The sequence below is a fragment of the Haemaphysalis longicornis genome, unplaced genomic scaffold (genome assembly GCF_048455015.1).
Source record: "Haemaphysalis longicornis isolate Haplotype H1 unplaced genomic scaffold, Haemaphysalis longicornis Haplotype H1 scaffold_12, whole genome shotgun sequence".
Lineage (NCBI taxonomy): Eukaryota > Metazoa > Arthropoda > Arachnida > Ixodida > Ixodidae > Haemaphysalis > Haemaphysalis longicornis.
Window position 1 is genome coordinate 30,396,652 of NW_027526225.1, and position 15,021 is coordinate 30,411,672.

The 15,021-nt window shown below is 47.7% G+C and overlaps 1 protein-coding gene across 1 annotated transcript in view; it reads right to left on the bottom strand.

Annotated features, from left to right (window-relative positions):
• The window catches only part of LOC144161545 (uncharacterized), a 68,189-nt gene extending 59,716 nt beyond the window's left edge, over positions 1-8,473 (bottom strand). Inside the window, exons 1-2 of the mRNA XM_077692199.1 lie at positions 8,434-8,473; positions 8,025-8,127 (exon numbers count right to left, since the gene is read on the bottom strand). Of these exons, the coding sequence (XP_077548325.1) occupies positions 8,025-8,127; positions 8,434-8,473 (143 nt within the window). The remainder of the gene's footprint in view (positions 1-8,024; positions 8,128-8,433) is intronic.
• Between the last annotated feature and the right edge of the window lie 6,548 nt (positions 8,474-15,021).

The following is a 15,021-nucleotide window of genomic DNA, read 5'->3' on the forward strand; positions in this document are numbered from 1 at the left end:
ATGCTGCACTTATAAATCAGGCACCGATTGTACGCTCCCGATTTATTAAAACGCCAGGATTAGCTTCCGTAGCGCTTCGCCTCGCCAAATTGCCCATTTTAAATGTACATGCTGAAAGAGCTTCTGCAAAGATTACGTTTGTAAACAAAGAACGGCATCGAATCAATGAAGAAAGTAAATTGTATGTGTGTTTACTGCACTTAGTTCAAGTCAAAGGCTGCCAAGAATAGCAGTCGGGCAGCCCGCGCATGCGCAGATAGATACTGAAAAAGGTCCATACAAGGACTGACAAGAGTGAAATTTGGGGATTCAAGGGGGGGTGTCCAGAAAAACTAGGGGGGTCTACACACCCCCTAAGGGGGGTGTAGGGAAATCACTGCATGTGAGTGCGCCGTCACTGGTTACGTCGGGCTCCGCGGGATGGCGGTACTTGTCCGTGCTAAGCGCATGATGAGTTGGACATTCAAAGTTGTAGCCTGCCGAACGCAAAGTAATGCCTCGACTCCACTGTGAGTGCGATTAACAACTCTGTTGACACCCCCATTGAGAATCGGGTTGAAACGGAGCAGATGACGCACGCCGGTGTTATTTTTTCTTTGGCGTACGGCCGCAGTAGCACAAGCCACGCCGTGTCCGTGGCACTTCGGCCATGTCCGTGGCCATTTCAGTGTTGCCAAGCAAAGAAATTGACAGCTAAACTTTTCATCGAATACCACCTATATGCATGGGCGGGTTTTACGCGCAAAAATACGGTACCCACAACCCTCACAGAGCAGATGGTTCGAAGAATGAATAAAATGGGCCGCTCCTTCTGATTTTAAATCCTTTAATACCGTTATTTCTTGGACTTCTTTTTGTGCTTTGTCTTCTGTGGAGTGCTGCCAGCATGGTCTCCCACGTGTTCGGGTTCCTTGGCGGTCGTCTCTTCCGCTTGTGCCAGGCCAGCAAACTGTGTTTCTTCCTCCTCCATCGCTTCTTTGAGGAACTGCACATTCTCTTTGTGCTTCTTTGACTTCTCGTGGTTGACGAATCTGCAGAAACAAAAACCATGGGACGCTTCCACATTGTGTGTAGACAAAATACTTGGGTAGTATGCCTGGTTGCAATAGAAATCAAGTGAAAGAAAATAAATTCCCCCACTAAATTCGTAACATTTCTTTAGGAGAAACTGGTCTTGGAAATACTACCAGGATGTGTGATAGAATACTCGATAAGTATATCTTGCTGCAAGAGAGATAAAGTAAAAAAAAAAACAAGTTGCCCCCCCAAAATTTGTAGCATTTTATGGGCGAATCTGGTCTTTAAAGGGACACTGAAGTGAATTTGTCAAGCTCCCGTTTTTGCTTGCACTGCGTAGACTGGCTCAAATTAGCACACTTTTCATCATTTATCCGGTTGACTAATCGGTAATTATTTTACAAAGCGCGAAAGAAGAAAAACTACCATGCGCGGTTTGCGGCGGCCGCACCAACTAAGCTGTGACGTAGGGAGGAGGGGGCACCGTGATTGGATGATGCCCAAGGTAGCACTCAAACAAGTTTCGGTTTCGGTTATGTAAAACAACATGTTTGACATCCGATGGCATCGTTGGATGGGCATTCTCAATATCACAGTAATCGTAGTACCGCGCTTCTGCCATGTTGTAGGCTGTAAAATGCATAAGATAAGCCTCCCAGGAAGGCTTGGAATCGTAGCATTCATTAGCTGAGCCCCATGCAGTGCATGAACGCCCTCCGCGTCCCCGCAGACGCTCAAATGCATGCGCTTTTCCCCCATATTTGGAGCTTGCCTCACTCATGCCTGTATCGGAAAAAGCGTGTTCGCACCAGTCCAAGGGTCTGTTGATTCTGGCCTGGGCCCACTGCTTGCATGCAGTCGGTGCATATGGCAACAGCACGCCAACGAGAACTCGCTAGCGTGCCAATGCCAGCCTGCGCGAGTTCTGTGTACTAGTTCGTGGAGCAATGAACGTTGCGGCCCAAAAAAAGGTAAACCCAGTATAGAAAACATCGGCGAAATACAAAAAAGCGAACTTATAAAAAAAAAAGCATGTACCCGCGGGGATTCGAACTTGTGACTGCAAATCAATTCCGGTGAGATACCTAGCACTCCAGAACAAAAAAAAAAAAAAAACTAGGCTACGGGAGGACCATACCAATGATGGAAATATAAGCTATATAATGTATAACCAGTTTACACTTTTATTTTTTTTTTAGTATTTCAAGCAGCTTAGGTGACTGTTTGTTGTATTGCGCTCGTGCAGTAAGCGCCCCCCCCCCCCCAGTTTCCACAATAGCTCACGTCTAGCAATTGCATTTCGTAGACGGAAAAGCATTCGCAGATGCGTAGTCGTGCTGCTGACCGCTGTGCTTGTTCGCCCAGGGCAAAAAAGTGCTTCCCGCACCCTAGTTTTACGCTGTACGCTAAAAATATCAGTTGATTTTATTTCCTTAGTACCTATATTGACTTCGCTGACTCTCTACCCCTTGAAGAGACCTTATATTGTCCTACTGGCGTACCAGTCAGCGAAGCGTCGCATGTGCGCTTGTGTGAAGTGACCTTGACTTGGAGCTAGATACAGTGTACAAACTAACGAAGTAAAAAGAAAGGCACATTCTTCCATTCCCAAACGTGTTGTGGCTTAGTTTCAACTGATCGAGCGAACTGCGACGACCCGTCGGCGGCCGGCAGACTAAACGCTGGGCTCGGTCGCGGAAGGTCGGCGAGCCGTGCAGTAGCGCAGCCAATTGCCAGCTCCTCTCCTGCTGACGTCACACGAAAACGCCACAGAAAATGGGCGAGCGTAAAGAGAGGAGGACAGCATTTTCGAATTGATTTTTCTACTAAATAAATTCGCGTAAACGCGCTCAGAGTGGTCGAAACAGGGCTTAGGGACTCCGGAATACAATTTACGCTCGTAATCCCGCATTGTTTACAAATCACTTCAGTGTCCCTTTAAATTCTCAAATACGTGGTGCATTTATTCATCCTAAAAAAACAAGCAACCAGACCCTGTCTATGTGTCAAATTTATCAGTATATCTAATATTTTACAAAATATTTGTTCAATGTTTGAATGCTTTTTGGCTTAACGGAAACTATAACTTGATATATCTACACTCCGCAAACACCATGGAGTGCAATAGTATTTCAGAATGTTGAACCCTCAGGGAGAAATGTTACATCCACATGCAGCCTTGTGGACAAAAACAAAAGGAGACTTAACTGCTAATATTTCAATTATTGTCCTGGAGTGATTTTGTACGCTCTACCGGTTTTGTTGCACTAACCATTCGCCGTGGTTACAAACGCAACAAGCATTATGCAAATTGCGCATTACGCAAATGGTCACATATCTCTGCAACCAAAAGTTGTTAAAGGAACCACGAGGAGAAAATTCAAGCTTCGTTTATTAGAAAGACTGCGTTGTTTCGATAACAATAGCACCAATTTTACAGCACACTTCAAATAAAAAATCCCGCGCCATCTCCACTAACGTGAAACCTGGGGAGGGGCGAAGCATGCAGTGTGCGTGTTCAAAGACTGTAACTCTCTCTCTCTCTTGCCACACGGTACGCGGTGATTGGGTGCTGGAAAAGCGCCGGTGGGAGGAGCAATTGCGCGTTTGCTGATGCAGTAGCGCCCTCTCTTGTATTGAACTGGATTCAAGCAATTTGCATGCCCCAGCTAGGGTCAACGCAAACGCAATGCAATGCCTGCCCTGGAGGCTCGTCCACGGTGATCACCGAGGCCCCGGCACCAGGTAAGAATGCCTTTTCTTGCTTCGACGGACCACCTCTGATCAGGCCTAATGTCAAGAGCTGGTGCGTACTTGAGCGTAACACAAATTATAGCCCGTCTACAAACAGCTTCTGCTTGCGCTTGACGACTGCTGAAGTGGACAGGGAGCGTTTAACAAATCTTTAAATCAGGTTAGTTTATTTTGAACCGGTTTCATTCATTATACACGTTTAGTAAGCGTTACGTTGTAGCGCGAGGTGATGGAAAACGAGTGTCCCATTGTTTTATTAGTACCGTGACTACGTGAGATGCTGGCATCGACGATGACAGGAGATGCCAACAGCCCCAGCCCCTTAAGGTGGGACACTGCTCTTAAAACAGCTTTCTTTATTTGTTAAGTAAACTCTGTGAAACTTGTCAGTCTTGCTGCTTTTTTCCCACTGATTTCAAATATGCCTATATTTTTTCAGCTGGTCAATTAGTTCCCAAGATAATCAGAGATAACTAGCCATTTTTGGAGGAACAATAGACAAAAAAATGTTACCAGTCACAAAACTGTAATCTTTATATTTTCCAATACTATGAACCCTGGTGAGTACAATAAGAGAATCGGTTTTTTGGTGCACCGCTTGGAACTAATGTTACAGCACATCATAAACCTTGGTGGCACCAAAGGCAAGGAACCATTCCAAATGCCAATTTCAAACACCAAAGTTTAATGAGCTGTAAAATTAGAAAAAACCGATTCTCTGATTGCACTCACCAGGGTTCATAGTATTGGAAAATATAAAGATTACAGTTTTATGACCAATATCGTTTTGTCTATTGTTCCTCCAAAATGGCTAATTATCTCTATTTATCTCGGGGACTAATTGACTGACACAAAAAATAATGGAATATTTGAAATCAGTGGGAACAAAGCAGCAAGACTGACAAGTATCAGAGTTTACTTACAAATTAAAAGAAATTGTTTTAAAGGGACACTGAAGTGATATGTAAACATTGCGGGATTACTAGCGCAAGTTGTAGTCCGTAGTCCCCAGGCCATGTTTCGACCACTCTGGGCGCGTTTACGCGATTTTATTTAGTAGAAAAATCAATTAGAAAATGCTGTTCTCCTCTCTGCACTCTCGCCCATTTTCCATGGCGTTTTCGTGTGACGTCGGGAGGAGCCGAGCTCGCAATTGGCTGCGCTACTGCACGGCTCCCCGGCCTTCAGACAGAGTCAGTCGGCCCAGCGTTTCGTCCTCCCGCCGCTCAGTTGAAACGAAGCCAGGACACGTTTGTGAAATGAAGAATGTGCCTTTCTTTACTTGGTTAGTTTGTACACTATATCTAGCTCCAAGTCAAGGTCGCTTCACACAAGCGCTGCACAAGCGCACATGCGACGCTTCGCTGACTGATACGCCAGTAGGAAAATATAAGGCCTCTTGAAGGCGGGAGAAGAGTCAGCGAAGTCAATATAGGTACTAAGGAAGTAAAATCAACTGATACTTTTACCATACAGCGTAAAACTATGGTGCGGGAAGCACTTTTTTGCGCTGGGCTAACGAGCACAGCGGCCAGAAGAACGACTACGCATCTGCAAACGCTTTTCCGTCCAAGAAATGCAATTGCTAGACGTGAGATATTGTGGAAACCTGGGGGATGCTTACTGCACGAGCGCAAAACAACAAATAGTCACCTAAGCTGCTTGTAATGCTAAAATTAAATAAAAGTGTAAACTGGTTATACATTATATGCCTTATATTTCCAAGCTCGGCAGCGATCGCCTGTGGCCGAGTCGTTTGGAGCGCTATGTATGACATCGCAAGTGTTTTGCAAGTCACAAGTTCGAATCTTCGCGGGTAGTACATGCTTTTTTTTGTTTATAAGTTAACTTTTACGTTTTGCGCTGATGTTTTCTATACTGAGTTCACCTTTTTTTGGTCCGCAACGTTCATTGCTCCACGAACTAGTTCACAGAACGCGCGCAGTCTGGCATTGGCGCACTAGCGAGATCTCGTTGGCGTGCTGTTGCCATAAGCACCGACTGCTTGCGGGCAGTGGGCACAGGCCAGAATAAACAGACCCTTGGCCTGGTGCGAACACGCTTTTTACGATACAGGCATGAGTGAGGCAAGCTCCAAATATGGGGGAGAAGCGCATAGCATTTGAACGTCTGCGGGGACGCGGAGGGCATTCATGCACTGCGTAGGCCTCGGCTAGTTAATGCTACGATTCCAAGCCGTCCTGGGGGGCTTATCTTATGCATTTTACAGCCGACAACATGGCAGAAGCGCAGTACGATACGATGATTACTGAGACATTGAGAATACCCATCCGACAACGCCATCGGTTGTGTTTTACAGAACCGAAACCGAAACTTGTTTGATTGCTAACCTTGGGTATCGTCCAATCACGGTTCTCCCTCCTCCCAACGTCACAGCCTTAGTTGGTGCGGCCGCCGCAAACCGCGCATGGTAGTTTTTCTTCTTTCGCGCTTTGTAAAATAATTACCGATTTGTCAACCGGATAAACGATGAAAAGTGTGCTAATTTGAGCCAGTCTACGCAGTGCAAGCAAAAACGGGAGCTTGACAAATTCACTTCAGTGTCCCTTTAAGAGCCATGTCCCCCCTTTAGGGGCTTTGCCCCCTAATAATCTACATATCACGGAAAGCAAATGAAGCAGTGGCAGTGTCCCAATGAGGTGTTTATTACATCGCATAATCTTGTTTGCGCTATTGGCGGCCACCGATTGCAGCGGCGCCTCTAGTTTTGTTTGATTCTATCCCATTCATTCTAAACACACAATGACAATCATGTTTTTCTTGCTTCCCTCCTTGCTGACATTGTGCAGCATGAAAAGCTTTTGCAAGATGTCTGGCATTTTCCTCAGCTAGAAAATCGTCGTTCGTGGCTGGAATAGAACGTATTGATTCACCCAAGGCTAGTTTTTTTTTTAAAGATGAACAATGTTATACAGTGCAACCCCGATAATACGGCTTTCAAGGGACCGCGCAAAACAGTCGTATTATTGAGCTACGTGGTAAAGCGAGCCTAGTAGACGGTCTCACGCGACAGGTGGGCTAAGAGCCTATTTAAACTACTATATTTGGCACGCGTCATTTGCAAACCTTTAGCTAAAATCTCACGTTTCTAAACAGAAAGGTATGGCTATTTTGAGCCCCCCCTCCCTTCCCTGTATGGTGCCTGCAGTGGACCTCCAGCCATGCGCCACACACCACACGACTCCCATGCCGTCCGGCGCTAGACCGGCAGCCTTGCGCTGCGTGCGCTTCGCGCAAGCGAGATAAGCTGGAAAGGCTGACAGAAACTTGAGAGGGGAAAAGGCGACAATGTGGAACTACCAAGGCCAAGCAAAACTAATGATAGTACGAGGCGGCGATTAAAAAACGCGAGAAAGTATGGAACGGAGTGACAACGCAGCTTTCAAAGACACTAATAAGCAGAGATCATCAGGTGGTACAGTAAAACCTAGTTACAAGAGACACTCCAGGGAATCAAAAAATGTGGCTCTCGTAACCAAGGGTCTCTTGTACGTAATGTTGCTATCGTGGCGAACATAGGAAACCAAACAAACTACTTTTATTCAAATGTCTCTTATAACCAAGTGTCTTTTGTAAAGCGGTAAGAGTTGTAAAGGCTGGAAAGAAAGGACCGCAGGGGCGATGCAGAGCTTAAAACAACAATCAGGGCAAGAGAGAGCGTCGTGAAAGGAAGAAACTTGAATCGAGAGCGCGTGAAAAGCGGGTGTTCGGTCATCACCATGGGGTTCGGCCATATGTGTTTTCACGTCCGCCGGCTCGATGGGAGCTTCAAATTCGCAGTTGGCGCGCTGGTGGTCTGCTGCCGCTTGGGGCCTTAGAATGTAAACTCCCACCCGCCAATACCCATTTGCGTGCTTGTACCTGTTTAGCGAGTGATCGGGCCTACCTGCGGACATTTGCACATCGAGCAGCGTCAAACAGGACTAAGAATAAAGAAAGGTCAGCAAGAGGCAGTTGAATAGCGTAAAAGGTAGAAAACATGCCAGTTTATCCCCACTAGAATCCATCGTATGAAGTGGACCCCGTGCACCCAAGCGTTGTATAATCGGGGTTTTTAATGCATTATTTTTATGAGGAGTTTGCTGGGACCACGGCGATGCGTCCCGGTGATGCTTGCAGTAAAGCCGACATTGTTGTCAGCAGGACAAAGCAATTTCTTAAGTCAACCAAACTTGTATATTGTCTTCATGGCCCTTTTAAGACCACGCCTCACCCGTAGAGAAGCCACTCACGCTTTGTCCGACTTGAAACATTTGTCGCAGGCCACACAGTAGAGTTCGTTCAGCTCCTCCTCCTCCTCCACAGACTCCTCGCTTCCGGACGCGGCACCGTTTGCTGAAATGATGGGTGCAACGGCCGGTTGAGGTGTCGGCGTAACGCCAGACAGTTACCGGCCTCTGTCCCCCCTCCCCCTCCCCCAACAACCACTTCATCATGGGTGCAGCTCAGTACAGCAGCTTAAAATTAAACGACACTAAGCCCCATCCTTATCGACTAACTGAAACCTGATACAATACGGTACTAATCAAGCATCTCCCCGTGCTCCTTTGGCAGGGATGTCCGAACAGTCTAGGGTACGTGATAGCACTGAATTGGGCGCCTAGCTAGAGGAAAAACGTGTTCGCACTAACATCTTCGAACATGTCTGCAGCTGCAGCATTAGCAGGTGCTCCACAGCCATTGAGACTTTTCAAATACACAAGATCATCGGGACTCCACCCAAGGTGATGGAAAGAGGAAAGGGGGGTGGAGCAAAGAGTAGCTTTAGCGGCGAAGCCCCTTAGGAGCTGGGCTGTCAGCGTCTCCTGTAGTCGTCATAATCGTTGTGTCATGTAGTCACGGTACTAAAACACCGAGACACTCGTTTACGCCTCGCGCTGGAGTGCTTCGCAACGCGTACTAAAAAAACACCGGGACACTCGTTTATACTTGACGTTACAGCACTTTGTGCTTTAAAGACAAGAGACTTCTAGAGCCAAGCTGTATACCCCTACCCCAAACAGTTTCATCTCCGCTGGCAAAAACGCCAAGGCGCCAAGAATACACTTGTACACTGCATGCTTCGCCCCTCCCCAGTTTTCACGTTAGTGGAGATGGCCCGGGATTTTGTACAAAAACACATCATGAGTTAGTGACTTTTTGGTTGATTCCACTGCCATCTTCGTCTGTCCCTTCGTGATTGACTGATGAACTGACCGATGCCAGCTGTTAAAGCCGCAAGGTTCAACCAACTCAACCAGTACAGGTACAATGTGGAGCACTGCAAGTGTGAATCAATTCTGTTTCAGTAATCATGTGACGACCGAAGTCAGGTACCGAGTAATTGCATTAGCGAGTTATCACCACAAAAGAAAATAGCAAGAGGGATGCTGCATCGGACAGCTACACAAGAACAACTGAAGTCAACTGCAAGGTTTAAGAGTTGGGGCATAGTTGGGCATCACGTTACTTCAGAGGGAAGTTTCTTAGCAAGACAAGAGCTTAGGTGACCCTCACTTCTCGGTACAAGTGCTCAGTACCCCTCCCCCCCGCACTACCTCCATCAAACTTTGTGGAGCTCTCTGACATGCTTCTCATAAAATTCTCAACGGCCAAGAGCCAGGCGTACATCCAGATTGGTCCGAAGCCGCAACGCCGGACTGCGCGTTGTTTTCCTGGCCTCTCCTCTCTCTCCTCTACCAGTAAACCCCAACCTCTCTGAAGCCGGATTCCCAAGGGAAATCACAGGAGAGCTGGCCATGCGTCGCCGCACCCCCTCCTCCCACTATACAGCCGACTTCCCACCCCTTGATCCCCATTAGGAAACACCACCATCTCCACAGTTAGACACCTTGACCCGTGAAAACGCCCAGTTGAAAGCAAAAATAGCTGACAATGAAGGTAAAATAACCCTACTTTAAGAACAAATATCACAGTTGCGAACACTACTTCACACAAGCACCCAGCATAGACACCAGTCCCCCCACCAGCCGACCCACTTCCCTCTACCTTACTTGTGGCAGCCCTTACTTCTTCCACTGCCGACCTAAAACTACTGTTCTAGTCAGAATTCAGGCCTTGGAAGACAAAGCAACTGACACCACCAAACATAAGAAACAATGCAAACCCGGCCCTGCTCTCACCCCTGCCTCATTCGCTGACGCCGTTATGGAAGACGATGCCTCCTCCACGATCTCCAACTAAACTCCGCGTTCCTACCCAACCCCTCTTAAAATGGCACTGGAACTGTCGATCATTCTGTAAAAATAAAGCCTCCGATATACATCACAACACCTCTCTGCCGTCATCACCCTTCAAGGATCTGAGGCACCGCACCCGACGCTTCGAGACTACACTACTTCTAAAACGACTCATCCATACACACAGCTATGCTCGTCCACAACCGATCTACTGCCCAGCACCATGCCTTGACGTCCGCCATCGATTGTATTCTCGTGGAAATATTCCCAACTCGAAAGTGTGACCACACTATTTTTGTGTTAAGCGTCTATAGTCCCCCTCAGCTCACTCTGGCCGACTTCCTTTCCCTTTTAAAACAAGTACTTTCCTTCTCTAAACACCACCAAATAGTGATCACTGGGGATTTTAATGCGCGCATATGGCCTGGGGCTACCCCCGTAATGCCCGCAAGAGCACCATCGTATCGGACGCTATGAATAAACACCGGCTTATGCTCTGCAACCTCCCGAACACTCCCACTAGGGTAAGCAACAGTGTATCAAGGGATACTACGCGAGATCTCACTTTTGTTCGCAACGTGACGGAATACACATGACAATGCCTCCCTGACACTTTTGGAAGGGACCACACATCATATCCATAACATTCCAAGGAATCGCCCCTTCTCGCATAGGCCTTGCGCGACTCACGGGCTGGAAAACCCTCTGCGAATATCTACCCGCGGAAGAATATAACGACCTTGATAGATTGACGACCGCTCTTTCGGATGTACAGAAAGCTCACTCAAAAGAATTCCCTCTCGCCACCGACTATCCAGCCGTCGACCAACCCCTCAACAATTTGTGGACTGCGAACAGCCTCATCAAGCGTTGGAAGCGCAACAAAACAAATCAGAAATTGAACTTACGTATTGCACACCTTACACTACAAGCTGAGGAATGTGCATAATCCATAAGCCAACACAACTGGATACAATTCTGCGATCGCTTGCAGGGCAGGACCCGTAAAACATGGCACGTAATAGGCTCCCTAATTAGAACGAAGGAGACAAAATCGGCTCCGGCACAACGCATACACCGCTTTATACACAACCACCCAGGAACCGAGCAAGAATTGATAGACAACTCACAAAAGAAATTCGCACGTTACCCGTCGCAACCTTCTCCTCATTATCCGGTGTACTCGGGCAGCCACAATGCCGCACTTGACACACCCTTCACCATGCAAGAATTCGAAGCCGAACTGAGTAATCTCATCCGCAACACTACGGCCGGGCACGACCACATCCCCAATAAGTCCCTCCGCAAACTGCATGACTTGTATCTTGAGAATCTCCTCCAATAAATCAACGAACACTGGGCCCACAGCATGCTCCCACCACAGTGGCGCCATGCCGAAATCACATGGATTCGAAAACCCAGAAATGCGCCTCCCTTTCGAACCTGCGTGCTATTTATTTTACTTCTTGCGTCGGTAAGCTCATGGAACATTTAGGTTACACTTGATTGGCTGACTAGAAGACACAGAAGACACACAAAATATGGAAAACAACGCATTACTACCAAATACCATGTGCGGATTTAGACCACACCTGTACGCTCAGTATATTCTACTTCAACTAAAGGAAGACATCATCCATCGCATTCCCCAAAACCACAAATACTGCATTCTTGCTTAGGACATGAAAGGAGCCTTCGAAAATGTCACTCACGACGCCATCCTACACGGCCTCGCCAACATCAACAGCGGCACCAACTCCTACAACTACGTTAAAGCATTTCTAACAGAGCACACGGCGACAGTGGGAATTGGGCACCTTCGCTCACCTAAGTTTATCGCAATTCCACGTGGTACCCCACAACGGTCTGTCATTTCGCCACTCCTTTTCAACATCGCTATCGAAGATCTATCTACGCAACCCTCCACCACACCCGACCTGAAGCATGCTTTGTACGCAGGTGACTTAACTTTATGGACAACCACAGGATCCATCGGAGACCGACAGGAAGCCCTTCAAACAGCTGTTGATTGCACATGCAGGTACTTGAAGGAAGGCGGTCTTACATGCGCACCTGTAAAATTGGACCTCCTTACCGTACAACAACGCACAAAGTACAGAATAATCTCTCCAGTACCAGACCCTAAACTCTATATTCAAAACTTTCCTATTCCAACTGTTACCACTTGCGCATACTCGAACTCACCATCCCACAGGACGGATCGGGCTCCCATAAAATCCTACAACTTCAACGCACCGTGACTCAGCTAGCCCAATTAATTCACCACATCACGCACAAACGGACTGGAATGAAGAAACCAGACCTCATCCATCTCATTTAGGCCTTGCCTATCAGTCGTGCTACGTACGGTATGCCGTACCTCTCCCTCAAGCCAGCCGAACGGCGAAAGCTAAATATTCTTGTCCCACAAACATACAAGACAGCCCTCGGATTTCCTACATGCACATCGAACTCCAAGCTGTTGCAAATGGACTTACTCAACACCTGGGAATTGCTCTGTGAGGCGCAACGCACTTCACAATTCCAACGGCTCCAACTCACTAATGCTGGACGTGTGACTTTGGTGGGCCTTGGATATTCAGCGCCTCCGGTCTCCAGAGGCAGCATACGTGTTCCACTGTCTAAATGGAAACAAATCCGCGTTACCCCAATTCTTTGAAATGTGCACCCTGGCTATCACATTGGGAGACGAAGGGCCCACGCCAACTATCTTTATGCTCAATTTAAAAATCAAATGGATGTGTAGTACCCAGAGCGTCTCCCTACGTAACCAGAAGCGCCTATGCGACATACCAGGGGTAAATAATGAACTTCAGACCGTAGCCACAGCCATTCTCCTCACCACAGAACCGCCATTGCTAAGGAAGCAGCAATAGCCCTGGCAGCCACAACAACACAAAGTGACTAAGTTACCATACTGACAGATTCCCAATAGGCTTGTCGCAACTTCCTGCGAGGCATCCTCTGTTCAACAGCACTCCTTATTCTCGAAAAGAAAACTCACCCACCTGACTTCTGCATTATCTCGGCACCAAATCATTCAGGCAGAGACGGCAATGAAGCTGCACTTACTTAGGCTCGAGGAGCAGTACACCGGGCCATTTCGGACAGCCACAACTCTCTGCCAAGTCAAGGGTATGACGGAAGCCCGTCTGGTAAGGATGCATTTTGACGAAGAAAGACCAGAAGCTTCTTTGCTCGCCGACATCTTGAGGAGTGCTATCCGGACGAGCTTGCACGTATCCAGTTGCACGCAAATTTTGAAGCGTTTCTGCAGAACCGAAAAAACGAACGCGCTCACGAGAATAAGCTTGAAAGGCTCAGAGAGCGCCGTGCAGTCACCTTACCTCAAGCTCCGAGGAATGCTGTGCGTTTCGTGCTACCAGCCGACAGAGGCTGAATTATCTGTGCTCGCACTTGGCCTGAACGTAAATACGGGACCTGCAACCGACCCCAAGAAAGTGGTATGTGCGGTGGCACAGGCCATCTCTCTCGTAGAGCCCTCACCCCGTGACGAGGACCGTACGCGTGCAGCCAGCGTCTCCAAGCTACGCGTACGCGACAAACCCGAGGTATAGTGAACTAGCATTCTAGTTCACTGTAGTCGAGGGGCAGGGCGTGGGTCATTGGAAAGAACGCGTTTATAGGTGACCGGTAAAAAGCGGAAAGGCTCATGGGTGCATTGTTTTCTTCCGCGGAGAGCCGCCACTTCCGATTCTGGAGCTCTCCTGGGCTTCCGGGTGCCGTCGGCTTTCACGCGCGTGTGTACTTGTTGTTTATCTGTTTCCACCGGGAAAAAACGCTCATACATCGGGAATTCCATAAATAACAACGCTTGACCCTACTAGGAGTTTATCTGACAGGTAAGCACCCTGTGACAAATAAACAACACGTACACACGCGCCTGACAGCCGCGTGCGCACGCAGGCGTACGGGAGGGCAGAAGAGATCTCGAACCGGAAGTGGCGGTAGCAGACGACGTACCCATGGGCCTTTGCGCGTTTTACCGGTCACCTATCCGGCGTCGCAAGGTGCTCACGCGAGAATAATTTGCGGCGCCCATTCCCTGAGCCGCCCTTCCGGGCTTTCGGTTTCTTGATATCTGTAGTGGTGTAGTAAGCGGTGTAGAGGCAAGTTACGGACTCGAGCACCGATGGAAACCGGGGATGTTCTCTACTGCGATAAACTTTTTCTAACTCGGTTGCAAAGGCTGAGTTAGAAAAGGGGTATGTTGCTCGAATTAGCGGAAGTGGAACGCATTTGCCAAACGGAGCTGTGGGCGCGCTCACCTTGAATGGCGTGACGTCATTTGCTTTTGCCGTGACGTTCTTCACCGCGTTCTGCCATCGCTGCTGCACGCAGCGCTGAGCACCGGAGCGGAAGAAACGTGAAGCGTCTGCAACGCGCGGTGAGAACACTGCCCACATTGATAAAAAGACGCAGTGTGTATATAATTGTGGTATCGGTTAAAAACACAAGAAAGCGCTCAGTTGATATGGTGAAAAGAAAGTTGTAAAGTACAATTATCATGAAAGTGGCGTATGTTTTGGCGGGAGATTTAAGTCATAGGTGAATGGATTCTGCGTTGTCGTGGAGCGTACAGTTAAGGCAGCTGTTTTCGAACTGGCTATGAAAGGCCATTGGAATTATTAAAAATTCTCTCGAAATTAAAATAATGCATACAGTTGAGCGCTAGATGTGAAATTTTGTAATGTGCCGTTCGGTTGTTAGCACGTACTGTGAAATTCGTTGCAAAGAGTCCACAGCTAGAGCTGGTATTATGGCAAAAGTACGCTAATTTAGAACTGTTCACTTCCATTGTCGAGTTAAAGATTGAAATCTACGTTCCCGGATAAATTAATAATCATCAAGTGGCGCGCTTAGTGCGAATTTCACTGCAAAAATTTCAATGAGAAATAGAGACGCGAGCTCAAAACTCCACATTTTATTTGGGAATGCTGAAACAGTTATTGCGCTGTAGGCTTTGAAGGGCTTCCTTGGAATCTGGGAAGATGGTCCATTGACCCGA